This window comes from Solanum verrucosum, unplaced genomic scaffold, assembly GCF_900185275.1.
Source record: "Solanum verrucosum unplaced genomic scaffold, falcon-dt-bn FXZP01000047.1, whole genome shotgun sequence".
Taxonomy (NCBI): Eukaryota; Viridiplantae; Streptophyta; class Magnoliopsida; order Solanales; family Solanaceae; genus Solanum; species Solanum verrucosum.
Window position 1 is genome coordinate 1,688,861 of NW_026020155.1, and position 17,034 is coordinate 1,705,894.

General features: G+C 35.5%; 1 protein-coding gene and 1 pseudogene across 1 annotated transcript; both read left to right on the forward strand.

Moving 5' to 3' along the window:
* Positions 1 to 238: 238 nt before the first annotated feature.
* On the forward strand, positions 239 to 1,098 carry LOC125828280 ((+)-cis,trans-nepetalactol synthase NEPS2-like; annotated as a pseudogene).
* Positions 1,099 to 13,843: 12,745 nt separating this feature from the next.
* On the forward strand, positions 13,844 to 16,784 carry LOC125828288 (probable pectinesterase/pectinesterase inhibitor 59). Its single transcript, XM_049507599.1, has 2 exons — positions 13,844 to 14,899; positions 15,979 to 16,784. Exons 1-2 carry the CDS (start codon positions 13,993 to 13,995, stop codon positions 16,671 to 16,673), a joined length of 1,602 nt encoding a protein of 533 aa, XP_049363556.1. The 5' UTR covers positions 13,844 to 13,992; the 3' UTR covers positions 16,674 to 16,784.
* Positions 16,785 to 17,034: the final 250 nt, after the last annotated feature.

Below are 17,034 nucleotides of genomic sequence, written 5' to 3' on the forward strand. Positions count from 1 at the left end.
TCACCAACACTAGCTTGTCGAGAAACAACTTGTTTAACTGGAGTCTCGCGAACTGACCTGCTGTTTACATTTCTTCTTCATAGTCTTGGGAGATAACATTTTCAGTGTTCAATTCTTCTATTAATGGCTATCTTATAGCAGACTATTCTATTCTGATGAGGATAATGCTTATGCTTAGGTTTTTTTTGGCAATTTGGATCTTTGTGGTCAACAAGTCCGCAAACCTTGGAGAACATCAATGGGATTCCCTATAGTATTGCCTCATGCTGAAAGCGATGAAGCTGCAGATTGTTATTTGCTGCTTCATCTTTATTTCCTTTTAGAAGTCTACAGTGGAATTGGGGAAGCAACAACACGCCTTTTTGCCCAATACAGGTCGTCATCGTAGCACATCCAAGATGAATAAGGCAGAGCCGTGGCGGCATCCATCCCTTCACAGATTTGCAGCTATGTGCAATGCGACGTGAGTGATGAAAATCAAGTGAAAGTGATGGTGGATTGGACGGTCCAAAATTAAGGTCAGCTTGACATCATGTTCAGTAACGCACGAATAGTTGGTAGTTCAGGTCAAAAGGTACTCGATCTGGATCTTTCCGAATTTGATTGGGTGATGAACGTCAACGCTCAAGGGCATGGTTGGGTAAAGCACGCAGCACGAGCAATGGTGGAGAAGCGTGTTAGCGGGAGCATAATTTGTACAGGTGGTATTGCGGCAAGCAGGGGAGGACCCTGGCAGACTGATTACACATAATGTCGGAACACGCTGTTTTAGGCTAGTGAGATCAGCTTCAAAGCAATTGGGTGAGTATGGAATAAGGGTGAATAGTATTTCACCTTCCGCAGTGATGACGCCATTGATGATCAGTGCGGAAGCGGAGGTATCAATGAAGGTTCTGAAAAAGTATGGCCCGCAGACTAGTTTGAAGGTTATTACACTGATGGTGAAGCACTTGGCAGAAGCTGCTCTGTTTCTAGCTTCTGATGATTCTGCTTTTTGCGAGTGGACATGATTTGGGGGTGGATAGTGGCTTGATCAGTCTTCCAGATCCAATGAGTTCATTGTTAAACAGAAAGAACAAACCAATTTGTCTCTTTTGATTTCTTTCTAGTTTCTCACCCTGTGTTCGGTACTCACATTGGACATTGGAGCATCCAGATTCGCGCCAGGAAGTCTCACATTGAGAGTAAAACACGACTCCTTACTAGGGGGACTCAAACTTGAAATATCTAGTTAAACACTTAAAGTGTAGCTCTTGTCTTGGATGGATTTTGAATCTTCATAACGTGCATTCTCTATTTTAAGATTGAATGTGTCTTGATTTTGTAATTAAGATGCAGTGTGCTGGGCACTTCTGGCTATGTAAAATTCTCCAAATTACAATGCTTTGATTACATTATGATTTGGCAAATTGCAAGTTACAATTGGAGAAGTACTGGCTATGTTTGGTACTAATTGTTAGGCCTACGGATCCATAGATTGCATTAAAGCACAAATCCAGAAAAGCAAGTGCAGTTTCCTAAAAGTCATGGAACTCTAGAAAACCAAGCAGTTGAAATTCATATTTTTGGCGAGACTACGTGCCCCATTAAATATTATGGACTATGGAACACTAAATTTTACTGATAGAGAATAATTTTTTTGGATATTTTAGATAATTTTAAGGAGAAAATGTCTAAAGATTAAGTATTAACGTGGTTTGATTCATATACAGTTACTGACTAAAATAGTTTGTGTATACTTTTGCGCCTGATGCAGTTTTAATGGAGTTATCATTATTGAGTTGTTATAGCTTGTAAACAATCATCAAATTAAAAAGCTTAGAACGCATGAAGAATCTAGTTTTGTTTTAATTAAAGATAATCAAAGTTATTGTGCAGATTATAAGAAATTGCATGAAACTTATATGGAACTTGTGAATCTTTGACACAAAAACTTGTGATAAAACGACATATAAAATTGAACTGGAAATTGCACGTGTAAAATTGAAATATCTATTATAACTTGGCTTGAAGTTTACAAACCATTGGTTGAAACTAAAAACTAATCAAGATTACATGTATAGCTTTCTTGGTAAATTGAATTTAATACTGTACTATGCTTCAACCCTATACCTTATACCCAAAAACGGCGTAAGACAAACACGTTCATGTTTAATTCTCTCAAGCGTGATTGTTGAGCCTCTAGGATCCCAACTGTTAATAGCAATTCCGAGAACTATAGGAAGCAGAGGGCGGCCCAAATTGGCTGGTAGAGACATCATGGTCCGAGCAAACGCAGAGAGTTTTGTGATGATGGGCAACATTCTGTGCAAAGGCACACCTATAGAACTTAGTATTTCACAAAGACTATCATCGGGAGCAGCATTGTCACGAATCATAGCATTACTCGGCAAATAGTAAGATTCAGTGATAAATGGACCTCGAGGTTCCTCAACGATGGAATCCCCTTTCTTTGACAGATACTGAACAAATTCTTGAATCCGAATTTCGATCAAGAATAATTGACTAGTAGATGGGTTGATGATGCTCTTCAAGTTGATGGACTTTGGAATGATAAAATCATCTGTCCAAACTTTGAACTCATTGAAGGTAATTTGTGGAATCTCCATCTTCAATTTTTGTAAGTTGTAAGTTGACCTAAGTGAATGAATAGAAAAGATTATTGGTGATGCTTTTATACACTTTGAGGAAAGACTAATTTGTGTAGAAATAGGAAACGCAGGTTTCCAAATTTGTAACTTGAGAAGCAAGTAATAACTAATGGATTAATTTCAAATAAACTTTCCATAATTTACAATTGCTAATCTTTATTTTTGGGCAAAAAAAAGGGTAAAAATTAGATAGTTAAAATTAAGTAATTCCCAAGTCTTGCCAAACTATTACAACAACTGGCCGGAACTTTTTTAGTAATTGCTAATTACTAGTTCTTTTGCAAATAAATGACATATAGCGCGCACACCTTGTCAATTTTCTGTTGAATGTCTCTCAAAGTGAGAGTCTTTCCTTTATATAGAGAAAATAAAGATTACACATCCCTAAAGATCCGCCATTCATATCCCTAAAGATCAGCTATTCTATCTCTACAAATCTACTATTCAATCCCTCTAAATCTACCTTGCTATCCCTCCAAATCAGCTATTCTATCACAATATTTATTCCTTTGATTCTACAACAAATGTATATGGTCATGCTAATTACATCACTATATAATTACATTAATATATACAATCATTTAGTTGTCCATCATGCTAACATCCCCCCTCAAATTGATGTTGGTGGATCAAGAAGCATCAATTTGCCTACTAGAAACTGATGGCGTTGCCATGCCATGGATTTTGTAAACGCATCAGCTATTTGAAGATCGCTGGACACATGTGGAAGAGTAATTTAATGACTCCTTTATCTACAACTTCTCTTATATAATGGCAATCCACTTCGATGTGTTTGGTCCTCTCATGAAAAACTGGATTAGTAGCAATCTGAATAGCACTTGTATTGTCAGCGTGGAGAGAAGTAGGATGAGATTGAGGAAATCCAATCTCAGCAAGTAATCCACGAAGCCATACAACCTCAGAGCAAGCAGTAGACATGGATCGATATTCAGCCTCTGTTGAAGATTTTGACACACGATCTTGCTTTTTACTCTTCCAAGATATCAATGACTCTTCAAGAAACATGCACCAACCAGAGACTGAACAACGAGTATCAGGACATCCCGCCCAATCAGAATCACTAAAATCATTAAGACGAATAAGAGAACCACTTGGAAAGAACAATTCACGAGTACATGTTCCTGGAAGATACCGAATCATTCGACGAACAACCACCAAGTGGAGATGACGGGGAGCTTGTATAAATTGACTAACTTGCTGAACTGCAAAAGAGATATCAGGCCGAGTAATAGTAAGGTAATTTAGACTCCCAACTAATTGTCGAAATATAGTTGGATCAGGAAGAGGATCGCCTTCCTCACGATGATACTTCACATTCAATTCCAATGGAGTATCTACGGAGGATGAATCTTGAAGACCAGCCAAAGAAATCAGATCATGAGTGTATTTGTGTTGGTTTAGAAACACACCTGAAACAACATTAAGAACTTCCAAACCCAAAAAAAAAAGTAAGAGTACCAAGATCTTTCATATGAAAAGAATCTTTAAGTTGTTGTTGGAGGCTAGTGATTAGTGAAGAATCAGTTCCTGTGATAATAATGTCATCTACATACACCATAAGAAGAACACAACTTGTAGATGTTTTCCGAAGAAACAAAGATGAGTCATATTTGCTCTGTTCAAAAGAAAATTGTAGCAAAGTAGACAGGAACTTATCAAACCAAGCTCTTGGAGCTTGTTTTAATCCATACAAAGACCGCTTCAACTTGCATACATCTGATGTAGGCGATGAGAACAAACCAGGTGGAGGTTTCATATAAATATCTTCTTTAAGATCACCATGGAGAAAAGCATTTTTGACATCCATTTGATACAAAGACCAGTTTTGTGAAGCAGCAATGGCAATAATAGTTCGCACCGTAGTCATTTTGGCTACGGGTGCAAAAGTCTCCTCATAGTTCACCCCATACTCTTGTCTGTTACCAAGAACAACCAATCGAGCTTTGTACCGATTAAGAGATCCATCAGAATGAAGTTTGATTGAATAAACCCATTTACATCCAATAGGGCGGACATTTGAAGGACATGGAACAATGTCCCATGTGTCATTTTCTTTAAGAGCCAAAAATTCTTCATCCATTGCTTTCTGCCAACATTCATGCTTGGAAGCTTGTGAGTAACAAGATGGAACAGATATGTTGGATAAAGTAGAGGAAAAGCCATACCAATTGGGAGTACGAGATACTCTGGTAGATCGTCGAGTAGGCTCAAGAGGACCAGATCTTGAAGAATTCTCAGATTCTAGTTGTGGTACAGTTTCAGGTGGCGGATCGGTGTCGGGATAGGATAAAGTTGGCTGACGTCGTTCATACACAAATCCAGGTTTGAACCTCTTGAAAGAAGATGATAAATCCTCAAAAGTAGGAAGAAGAGGAGAAACATAAGATGGATCTACAATCGTAGGAAAGAAATATTGATTCTCAAAGAAAACAACATTTCTAGAAATACGAAATTTTTTAGAACATGGATCATAGCAAATAAAACCTTTTTGTGAAGTACTATAACCCATAAAAGCACATTTAGTAGACTGTACAGAAAGTTTATTGCGCTGCGAAGGAGGCAAATGCACAAAACAAACACAACCAAATGTATGCAAATCACTATAGTTAGGATTTTGGTGATAAAGACGAAAATATGGAGACTCAAAATTTAGCACTTTAGATAGCAATCTATTAATTAAATAGACAGCAGTAGACAAAACTTCCACCTAATATTTAGCTGGTACAGAGGACTCAATCAATAAAGTACGAGTGACATCTAAAAGATGACAATTTTTTCGCTCAACAACTCCATTTTGTTGTGGTGTATATGGGCAAGAGTGTTGTGAGACAATTCCTTTGTCAAGCAAGAATTTTTTGAATTCATAAGACAAATATTCTCCACCAAAATCAGATCTTAATAATTTGATGCATGTAGAAAATTGAGCAATGTAAGGCAAAAATGTCTTGAACATGGAAAATACCTCAGATTTGGATCGAAGAAAATACACCCATGTAAATCGACTATAATTATCTATGAATGTCACAAAGTATTTGAAATCAGCATGAGAAATAATTGGTGAAATTCCCCAAACATCACTATGAATGGCATCAAAACACTTTGTAGCACGACTACCAAAATTAGGAAAAGGAAGAGTTTTACTTTTGCCTAATTTACAAGTAGAACAATCAATGGAAGCAACTGAAAATTGATTTTTATTTCCCAATAAACCAGAATTTGATAAATGAGACAACACAACAGAATTTGGATGTCCTAGACGCTTATGCCAAACCTCAGTCTTACTAGCAGTAGAAGTACAAGCAAAAGATAGAACATGAGGAATGGAAAAGCGTATAGGAAACGATCGTCCAACTTTAGGCCCCTTTGCGATTATCGTCCCCGACACCTGATCCTGCACAAGACAACCATTACGAGAAAAATTCACATCACAATTGTTATCTACCAATTGTCCAACTGAAATAAGACTAGTTGAGAGCTTTGGTGAAACAAAAACATTCTTGAAAGTTGGAGTAATGTCCCCAACCTTGGTAATGGGTAAATTACTACCATTGGCAATCTGTATTTGTGATGGACCTTGATACTTACGAACATTATTTAGGATGCTCGTTGAATTGGTCATGTGATTGGAAGCACCTGAATCAACAATCCAAAAATTAGATGTAACATTATTACCTTGTAATCCCAATGCTGAAAAGGCTGACACGACCATTTGTTGTACCATTTCAGGAGTAAGAACTTGTCCTGAAGATGAGTTATCATTAGTGGAACCATTTATCCCAGCTTGAAAAGCATTGATCCTACTATTTTGAGGACGCGTGGGACACTCTTTGATAATGTGTCCTTGTTGTTTACAATAATTACAGAACTTCTTGCTACAATTGCTAGCAATATGACCATATTCCTTGCAATTGTAGCATTGAGTTCTACTCATATCCCTACCCTTTCCTTTACCTTAAGCAGCAAATGCAACAGTGACATCATTTTCTTTCTTGAAAGCATTTTGTGTGACAAGACGTTGCTCTTCATGAAGTAATTCCCTAAAGCAAACATCCAAAGAGGGAGACGGGTCACGATTCATCAAGTTAGAGTGAACACTCTCAAAATCGGAGCATAATTTCATCAAAAATTGGTCTCGCTTGCTTTGCTCATGAACTGCCTGAATCACTGATAGAGATTCAGTAGGTATTTTTGCATAGACAATATCTGTAAATTCAGCCCATAAGTTGAAATCCAGAAAAATAATCCTGATCAGAAAGACCTCCTTGAGAGTAATTAGCAATATCATACTCTAACTGAAAGCGTCTTGCGATATTATCTTGGTTGTAAACCTTTTGTAAGTAATCCCACATGGCCTTAGTTGTCTTGTATGGCCTAAGATTAAGAACAATAAGAGGGTCAATTGACCCTAGAATCCATGTCATCACCCGAGCATCTTTAATCTTCCATTCACCTAGCTTTGTTGCATCAGTAGGAGCATGATCGCTTCCATCTATATGGCCCCATAGTTCTTTGCCAGTGACAAACAACTGAAACTGAAACTCCCAAGAAGAATAATTTTTTTCCAGTAAAACGAACACTGAAGGATTCAAAGTGATGTGAATTCATGCTTTTGAATAGCTATGAAAACTACAAAGACTCAAGAAAGCAACTAGAATGACCAAGAACAAAATTCCCAAGTGGTAGGACTGATTGTCGATGAACAGTCAACCAAAAACCAAAAACCAAGATTTTCAAAAAAATTTAGAAGGAACCACAGATGACTCTATGAAACAAGACAGCCAAGAGAGGGCTCTAATACCATGTCAATTTTCTGCTGAATGTCTCTCAAAGTGAGAGTCTTTCCTTTATATAGAGAAAATAAAGATTACACATCCCTAAATATCTGCCATTCCTATCCCCAAAGATCAGCTATTCTATCTCTACAAATCTGCTATTCAATCCCTCTAAATCTACCTTGCTATCCCTCCAAATCAGCTATTCTATCACAATATTTATTCCTTTGATTCTACAACAAATGTATATGGTCATGCTAATTTATATCACTATATAATTACATTAATATATACAATCATTTAGTTGTCCATCATGCTAACACACCTAAAATAGATACTAAGAATCTCCTTTTTTTTTAAAATAAATATTTTTATTCTTTATTCACCTTAATATGCCCAATGTAAAATATAGAAATTAAAAAAAAATCAACAAACAAATATTGGCAATATCTTTTGGAAATCCAAAAAAAAAAAAAGTCAATATTTGTCCAAGGTCAGTGAAGTCCCTTTTTTGAATTCTTGAATAATTGAGACCAATTTGTCTTTATCAAGATTAAAGTCAATAAAAAATACGGTAATATACCATTGTTAAAAGAGTATAATATACCATAATTATACTTATTAAATTTCTATTGAGTTGTCAATTTACCCTTTAACCTATTTACCGTTAAACTAAAAATTTCAGTTCGAATTTGAACCGTCCTAGCTATTTACATGTTCGCCAGATTTTTCTTTGGCCAGGATTAATTTTAACGAGGAAGTTAAAGATATTTGTACAGTATAATACATCATTTGTCTTGTCCTTTTATAAGTCCAAATATGGTCCACTATAATTTGGAGATAAAATTATGAAAAGTCAGATAAATTTTATTAGCACATACACTGGATATTTTATTTTTTTGAAAGATGATTTGTATCTCTTCTACCCTAAAAACATCAACATTCTTTTAGTCATGACATAGCATTGAGGAAATCTATGGTTAACCAACGTAATAGTAGAGATAATAAATTGCATGAAACAAATCTCTTACGTATCTTAAATTATGGAAAAGATGTATCAAGATAAAATTGATTACATGCGGCAACATACATTCCATTAATTCTTGGCTTGAAATCTACAAAACATTGGTTGAAACTAAAAACTAATCAAGATTGCATATATAGTAAGTAGGTTTTTTGGTATTACTTGTCTGTGCTTCGCGTGGTCATAAAAACATATTTAAAATTATTAAATTCTCTATTTTATGAAGAAAAAAGATGCTTATAAATAACATACATGTGATTTCATTCAAAAAAGTGAAACAAAAATCTAAGAAGAAGTATATAGAACTCAAATTAAATTACATAGGGAAGTTACCAAAACCAATGATAATACTAATTTTTGGCAGTATTTTGAACTTTATTACAAAAGGCAGTTCAGCTTGATAACTCGATAAGCTGTATTGACAGAGCAAAACCACTCTTTCAAAGGTGGGATCAATCCCTTGAGGTCAAGATCATTAGCCTCCTCTAGGACTTCTATGTAACTAACTACCTATAATCAAGTATATATCAACAATCACAATCACAAATTATCATATGTTCACAATTGTAACAAAATATTGTTGTCATATGTAGGTGTCTTGTAAGGCCTTATACATCTACATGTGTTAACTGAAAACAATGTTCTGAAATATTGTGACTAACATGAAAATTTAATCTATGTTGCTTAGCTAAAGGGCAAGTCTGACAGAAATAGGACTTGCTAGCATCCACATGATCTTTGAGAGAAGAGATGTGTTGCATTGCTCTAAGAGATGGATGGCCAAGCCTGATGTGCCATAGATCAATTGTCTATTTTAATAGATGTTCCTGCAATTGCAGTTATTTCATTCTTTAGCAAATATAGACCATTGTATTCTCTATCAATCCCAATCACCTTGCCATTGTAGAGATCCTGTAATATACATATGTTAGGAAAGAAACTAACACTACAGGACAAGTCCTTAGTTAGTTTGGCAACTGATATTAGGCTGAACTTGAACTCAGGTACATGCAAGACATCATTCAACTTAAGATCTACTAGAATAGTGGAGTTAGTAGTATGTGTAGAAATCTCACGTCTAGGATTAGAGAAATCAAGGATTGTATTGATGATAATAATGTTGAGTGACAACCTCCTTATATAGGGAGAGAATTGTAGAGTCCTAAGTTAACTATACTTAGAGTCCTACTACAATACCTATTACTACTATAATAATAATAATAATAATAATGCAATTATAAATAATCTAATCCTAGTCGTAATATAATCCTAATCATAATATAATTCTAGTCATAATATAATCCTAATTAATATAAGTAGTCTAATCCTAGTGCGACTCTAATTCTACAGCAGTGCTGTAAACTCGTCAGTTAGCTTCGTTGGACCTGTTCCTTTGACATGTTTCAATCGTCAGCTTCCTTCTTCTTCAACACTTCCCCTCAAGCTAGTGAGTAGAGGAACGGTTACTCCTAGCTTGATTCGAATACGCAGCAAAAAAAAAAACTTTGAATACCCAGCAAAAACTTGTTTTGTCAATGCTTCGGTATGAATGTGATGTCTAGTTGTTGCTTGTGATAGTTCATCTGCAGATTGATACGAGTAGTCCCACCAATAAAAACACTTAAGAGCAGTATGATTATTCCTACCACATATTTGACATGACTCAATACTATTTTTCTCTTTATTTTCACTTTGGAAACTTTTATTGTTCGGAGAACCTGGTCCATATTGACTGTTCTGAGAACCTGTTCCCTGTCCAGCAGACTTGAAACCTGTTTCTCTGGAGTTAATGTTGTTGCTTCCTCTTCCACTCCTTTTTTGAGCAGATAATACCATGTTATGGTTTTGTTGTGGCACCTCTTCTTCATTCCCTTATATCAAAACTCGTGAGAGCATAAACAAATTGATTAAGGGTGGAATATGGTGCCTTACCTAATATGACAAAGGTCTTGTGTTTGAGACCTAAACCTCTAGCAAAATTAATTACTTTTATTGCTTGAATATAAGATTTTTCCAAGTATTCCCACATCTCCTTGGCAGTTTAGCAGCCCACAATTAGGTACATGCTTTCTTCGGTCAAGGTGCCTGAGATCCAACTCCTTAGCAACACATCTTTCTCCTTCTAATCATCAATGGTGCCACTATATTTTGCATCCTTCTCAACCTCTACAACTTCCCTAGCAGTTTGTCCAGTGGAACAACTACTTTTACTTGGTTCATAGATGAGATACGTTAGTTTCATCACCTGAATCAATTGGGATATTTGTGTCCTCTTTATAAGGTAGTTTGCAGGCTTAAGTTTAATGGAACATGAGACAATGATTTGGTGAAGTGAGGAGGTCGACATAGTGTTGGTAGAAGAGACCATTGCAGTTAACGTGTGGTTTTTGTTTTTGTTTTTTTCTTCTTTTTTTTGATCAATACTCAGAGAGTGGAAGAGCTTTTATGCTCTGATACCTTGTAGAAATCTCACATCTAGGATTAGAGAATTCAATGATTGTATTGATGATTAAAATTGTTGAGTACATATTCCTTATATAGGGAGAGAATTGTTGAGTCCTAAGTTGACTATACTTAGAGTCCTACTACAATACCTATTACTACTATAATAATAATAATAATGCAATTATAAATAATCTAATCCTAGTCGCAATATAATCCTAATCATAATATAATTCTAGTCATAATATATTCCTAATTAATATAAGTAGTCTAATCCTAGTGCGACTCTAATTCTACAGCAGTGATGTAAACTCGTCAGTCAACTTCGTTGGACTTGTTCCTTTGACATGTTCCAATCGTCATCTTCCTTCTTCATCAACACTTGCTACAGAACGTCAATCAACTTCGTTGGACCTGTTCTTTTGACATGTTCCAATCGTCAGCTTTCTTCTTCTTCAACAATATGTAGTATTCCTGCTCTTAGTATTGTAGGTAGTTGTACTGTATTGGATCCCCTTAGTTGTTTCAAGTCATGGAGCAAACTTTTATAAGAGGTAACATGATGTGTAGCTCATGAGTCAATGATCCATTCATGTGTTCTATCCTTGTCCTTTTGTCAAGGTGGATCCGGTGTTAGTAGGGGTAAGGACACTGTATCGGAGTGAGGTGTCATGGACAAGATCTCTAGGATGTCTTTTCCTAAAGGGAGGAAAAAAGTATCATAATAAAGTTTATAGAAGTGTACAGTCTTAATCCTACCTTGTAAATAAAGGTGAATCCATGATTTAAGAATCACAGGGGAATCATTATCATAACGCAAACACTAGAAAAAATCTCAATGATAATAATTGAAGGATAATATTGTGTCCGATTGGTCATATAGTGGTGTGGGTTCGAAGCTAATAAGTATTTATATTTTAACTTTATTGTAACAGTTGAATGAGATAGCTCCATGGTTAAGGGTGGTGAATGTACGTGCTGGTTGCCGGTTCAAATGCCCCGTATGCACACTTTTGTTGTTAGTATATAGCCCTTTAAATCAAAAACAAAAAATAATAACGAAAATGTGATATTTCCCGATCAATTTGGGTCACAGGCATGGAAGCAGTGGCTTCAACCAACACCCCGAAGTGCACTTCTGTTTGTAAGAGTGCAAATTAAATGTATCTCTATTCCTCAAACTATATACATATATATAATTTTTTTCGAAGTTTACGGATACTGCACGTGCACTTTCACCTATGTATGTAGATCCGCCTCTGCTTGTGAAGTAGAGAGAGTGTTTTTGACTGATCATCGGTTTAGGTAAAGCATATCAAATCAATTGTGAAAATAATAAGAAAAGAAATAGTAACAACAAATAATATGATAAGTGGAGCAAATGACACTATGGGTAATCCAATAATCTAAGAGTAAGATGATAAGAAAGTAATAATAATAATAATAATAATATATAGTTAGGCATGCTCGACTACCCACTTATTACATTCTACCCCAATTCATAGCCTCCATAACCTCCTATACTCAGGGGCGGATCCACGTGGGTTTCAGGGAGTTCACCCGAACCCCCTCGGCAAAAAATTACACCATATATATAAGATAATCTTCTATATTTATGTGGATATATATATTTTGAACCACCTCAATGACAAGGAGAAATTGATAGCCCAGCGGTAATTTCCCTTGAAATTAAGCTTCACATCCTAGGTTCAAATCTCTGTGTTAGCATTTTTTATTTTTATTTTAGTTTCAGTTCTTTTTTAGTTTTTTATTTTATAAAACATGCAGTTTTAAACCCAAAAAAAATCAAGGGTCCGCTACTAAAATTATATACTACTACTTTGAAATTTTTTGTTTTGTTGACTTCTATACATGTTTATACTTTTATTTTTCGAATCCACTGAACGAAAATCCTGAGTTCGCCATTGCCTATACTACTATAATTCTTCCCCTAGTGGAGGATCAGATACACACGAAAAGTTCGAACAATGTGTGCATGATTTTGTACCAAAGTAGCACTAATTTATTGTCATCTAAATTAAGATTTTCTTCATCTAAACTACTTGGAATTTCACAATGAATAAAAGAAAAAATTGCGTACGAAGAAGTTAGGAGCACATGGGCATCCCCTGAAAAATAGCTGTTTAGGCATCTGCTTAAGGGATTAAAGAGAATATTAGCTAAGCTTCTTCCTTAAATTGCACATTATAATACTTGAGCATCAAGTTAAAACATCACATGTACGGACCTCAAGACATGTTATTGGCTTTCTTTGTGTCCACTCTATATATGTAACATTACACTTAAAATTCATCATAATACATACCCTCCAGCATGTACATATTGATCAATTCTTGTTTTGCGCCAATGAAATGTCGTAATTTGAATCTTAACTGAAATTGTAATGACGTATATCATCACGTTAAGCAACTCAACAAGGTCAACCTACATTCATAATTGTGACATTAATTAAAACTGATGAATTCAGCGTAAAATCAGAGAATAGCATTAGCCACTCTCTATTTAAATATTGAGGTGAATTTTTAGTGATCCATAAAACAAGGATCTCAAAATGAAGGAAGGACTTTAGTAATCCACTATTTTGAACAGGCATAATACATCAATGTGATCTTCAACTTGATTTTAGCTAATATCTATGTCTTTCATACTATGAGTGTGCATAGTAGACTCTTAAACTTGTATAAAATTGAACAAATAGACACATTCATTTAACATGACGTCCTACATAGAAATTTTGTGTCCTACGTGTATTATGTCACATAAGACATGTGTGTCTATTTGTTCAATTTTATACAAGTTTAAGTGTCGATTTTTGTCCACCCAAAGTTATAGGGCATAGATGTCAGCTAAAACCAAGTTAAATGAGATATATTTATGTAGAAGTCTTTGAATATGAAATAAAGTTTGATTTGTGGTTTCATTTTCTTATAACTCTGAATTTGCCACCCAAAATATTTCAGAAGCCAACTGTCTTTTGACATTGCACTTCTCTTCCAGTTTCTCTCTAGCTACTAGTATAAGAAGTCACTAACTCTATCGACAAGTTCAATTAATAAACACAATGTCAAATTATAAGTTCAATTCTTTGCTCCTCATACTCTGTTCTCTTTCTCTGTTCTTAAACCAATCCTTGTCCAATACCGATGATCAAGAAACAAGTGATCATGACATTAACTGGTGGTGTAGCAAGACTCCTCATCCTGATCCATGTAATCACTTTATGTCATCTGGTGATGTCCAACCCAAAAATAAATCCGAGTTTCGGACCATGACGGTCCAAGTGGCTATGGATCATGTAATACAAGTGCAGAGTCATGCAAAGAATGTAAGCCAAAATTGCAGGGGAAAACGAAAGAAGTTAGTGTGGATGGATTGTGAAAAGCTCATGGATGATACTATCCTCCAATTGAGCCGTAGTCTTGATGGCATTAAATCAAATTCAAGTTCTGATTTTGATGCACAAACTTGGCTCAGTGCCTCGTTGACAAACATCGAGACGTGTCTATCAGGATCGAATGATCTCAATGTTTCCAACATCCTCCAGCCAAATTTATCCACTAATGTTTCACAGCTGATTAGTAACTGTTTAGCTGTGAATGGTGAGTTCATGGACGCGGAAAATACCACACAAGTTGGTGGATTTCCAAATTGGCTTACGAATACGGAAAGGAACCTGTTGCAAACCTCCTCGATAGATTTGATGGCTACTAAGGCGAATTATGTGGTGGCTAAAGATAAATCAGGTCGATTTCGGTCCATTCAGACTGCAATAAACTATGCAGCATCAAAGAGAGTTGGAAATGAAAGAATCGTTATATATATCAAAAGGGGTGTTTATAAAGAGAATATTTTGGTAGGTCCTACGATGGGGAAAATCATGTTAGTTGGTGATGGCTTAAGATACACTATAATCACAGGAAGTCGCAGTGTTGCTGCTGGTTTCACAACTTACAGTACTGCAACTGTTGGTAATGACTCTTGAGCTCCCTCTCTGTTTCGTTTTCAGTTTTGTGTTTTAATTTCTTCCGTTTTATATCATTATGGTTTCATCTTTTATGCATTGAAGTAGATTAATGCATAATTACAAAAGCATAATGCAAGGGACTTAGCTACTTCTAGTTCATTGGCATTAAGTAAAACTACGAAAAACAACAACAGCAGAGGAATTCCATGTAGACTGAACAAACTTTTGGGAAATGTCTAAGGATTTTGCTCAACTTCTTTTTCGCGGCTAAAGAATGATTCACTTCCCTTTTTAGTCGATCCCAAAAAGATTACACATTTCTTAAACACTTAGTAAATAATTTGACTATAAAATGTCTATTTTATTCTTAATGGAATGATTTATAATCACACAAATATCTATCACTTATGTCAAGTCAAACGGTATATATATTAGCTATAATATTCATAGTACATTGACTATGACTCAATGAGACTAATCTACTATACTTCGTCCCAATTGCTTCATAGCATAATAAGGTGGAGAATCATAGTAATACACAATTCCATCAAAAAGGTTGACGCCAACCTATATGCTTTTGAGATGTAGGTTTGTTATCTCTCTCTACACTCTACTTGGGGTAAGGGTTGACGTCCAAAACAGACTTTAGGGAAAATTAGGCATAATGTGAGTTAAGTTACACCAAATTGGCATAATTTCCCTTAATATCGGGATTCGGAAGTTAACCACCTCCCTAATACTGTCACTGGAAGGATCATGACATGCTTTTTATTAAAATATTAAGAAATGTCTAAAAATCAAAGGACAAAACAAAAAATATTAAGCTAATTAAAGGTCAAATGCTACTTTGGCGGATCATTTTGTTGCATTCAATTCCTTTCACGTGGGGAACAATCTGCATTTTCAGATTACTATTTAAATATACTGTAATTTATCAGGTCAGATCTTAGTTTTCTGAATTAAAAAAAAAATGTATCCTTCTGCCATACGAACATGTTTTCTAAGCATATGGTACATTAATTGGTACTTACTAAAAGTTTTTATAGTTGATTTTGTAAATAATTTGTTATGATGATGTTTTAGGGGTGGATGGAATTGGATTCGTTGCTCGAGGCATCACATTCCGAAACACAGCAGGGCCACAAAACGGTCAAGCAGTAGCTCTACGATCAGCATCTGATCTATCAGTATTCTATGCTTGTGGTTTCGAAGGCTATCAAGACACCCTATTTGTCCAATCTCAACGACAATTCTACAAATCATGTTATATCTACGGAACCATAGATTTCATCTTTGGCAACGCTGCAGTTGTTTTCCAAAATTGCATGATTTACGTCCGTAAACCATTATGGGGACAAGTAAACGTGGTCACAGCACAAGGAAGAAACGATCCTTTTCAAAATACAGCAATTTCAATTCACAACTCTAGGATTATGGCAGCTCCTGATCTTCGTCCAGTAATTGGATCGTTCCAAACATATTTAGGACGTCCATGGCAACAATATTCGAGAACGGTTATCATGAAGACTTATTTAGATACATTGGTTAATCGAGCAGGTTGGTTGACGTGGTTAGATTCTAATTTTGCTTTGAGTACCTTGTACTATGCAGAATATGGTAATACTGGACCAGCGTCTTCGACTAGGTTTAGGGTGAAGTGGCCTGGTTATCATGTCATAACAAATGGGAATGTTGCTTCTAAGTATACTGTTGCAAGCCTTATTGCTGGCCGGGCGTGGTTGCCTTCAACTGGGGTGCCATTCACTGCGGGGCTTTGAAGAACAAGTGTTATTATTATTACACACTTTTATTTGCCTTGTTATTTTTCTTCTTATTTTTTCATTGATTCTTCTTTTTTGTACGTGTCATGCCATTATGACACATAAATGGATTTAAGGACACTACTAGCATACGTATCCGCGTGATATGCAGATAATATTAAACTATTATTTTAAAGTATTTTAGATTAATGATGTCTTGTTCAAACATTTTAAAAGATATTATTTTAGAAAAAAGATGAACTATTATATTGTTTCTCAATCAAATGTACACCCCCCTCCCACTTCCTAATTTCCCATAATCAGGACTATATGAGTATGAATAGACAACGAATCTCATATAAGATTTATAGAAAATGAA

What these genes read in the sequence shown, in the direction of transcription:
- LOC125828288 (XM_049507599.1), top strand. Translation starts at nt 13,993, where the DNA reads ATGTCAAATTATAAGTTCAATTCTTTGCTCCTCATACTCTGTTCTCTT. An exon ending in TTACAGTACTGCAACTGTTG is followed by an intron (nt 14,900 to 15,978) that starts GTAATGACTCTT and finishes ATGATGTTTTAG; the next exon opens with GGGTGGATGGAATTGGATTC.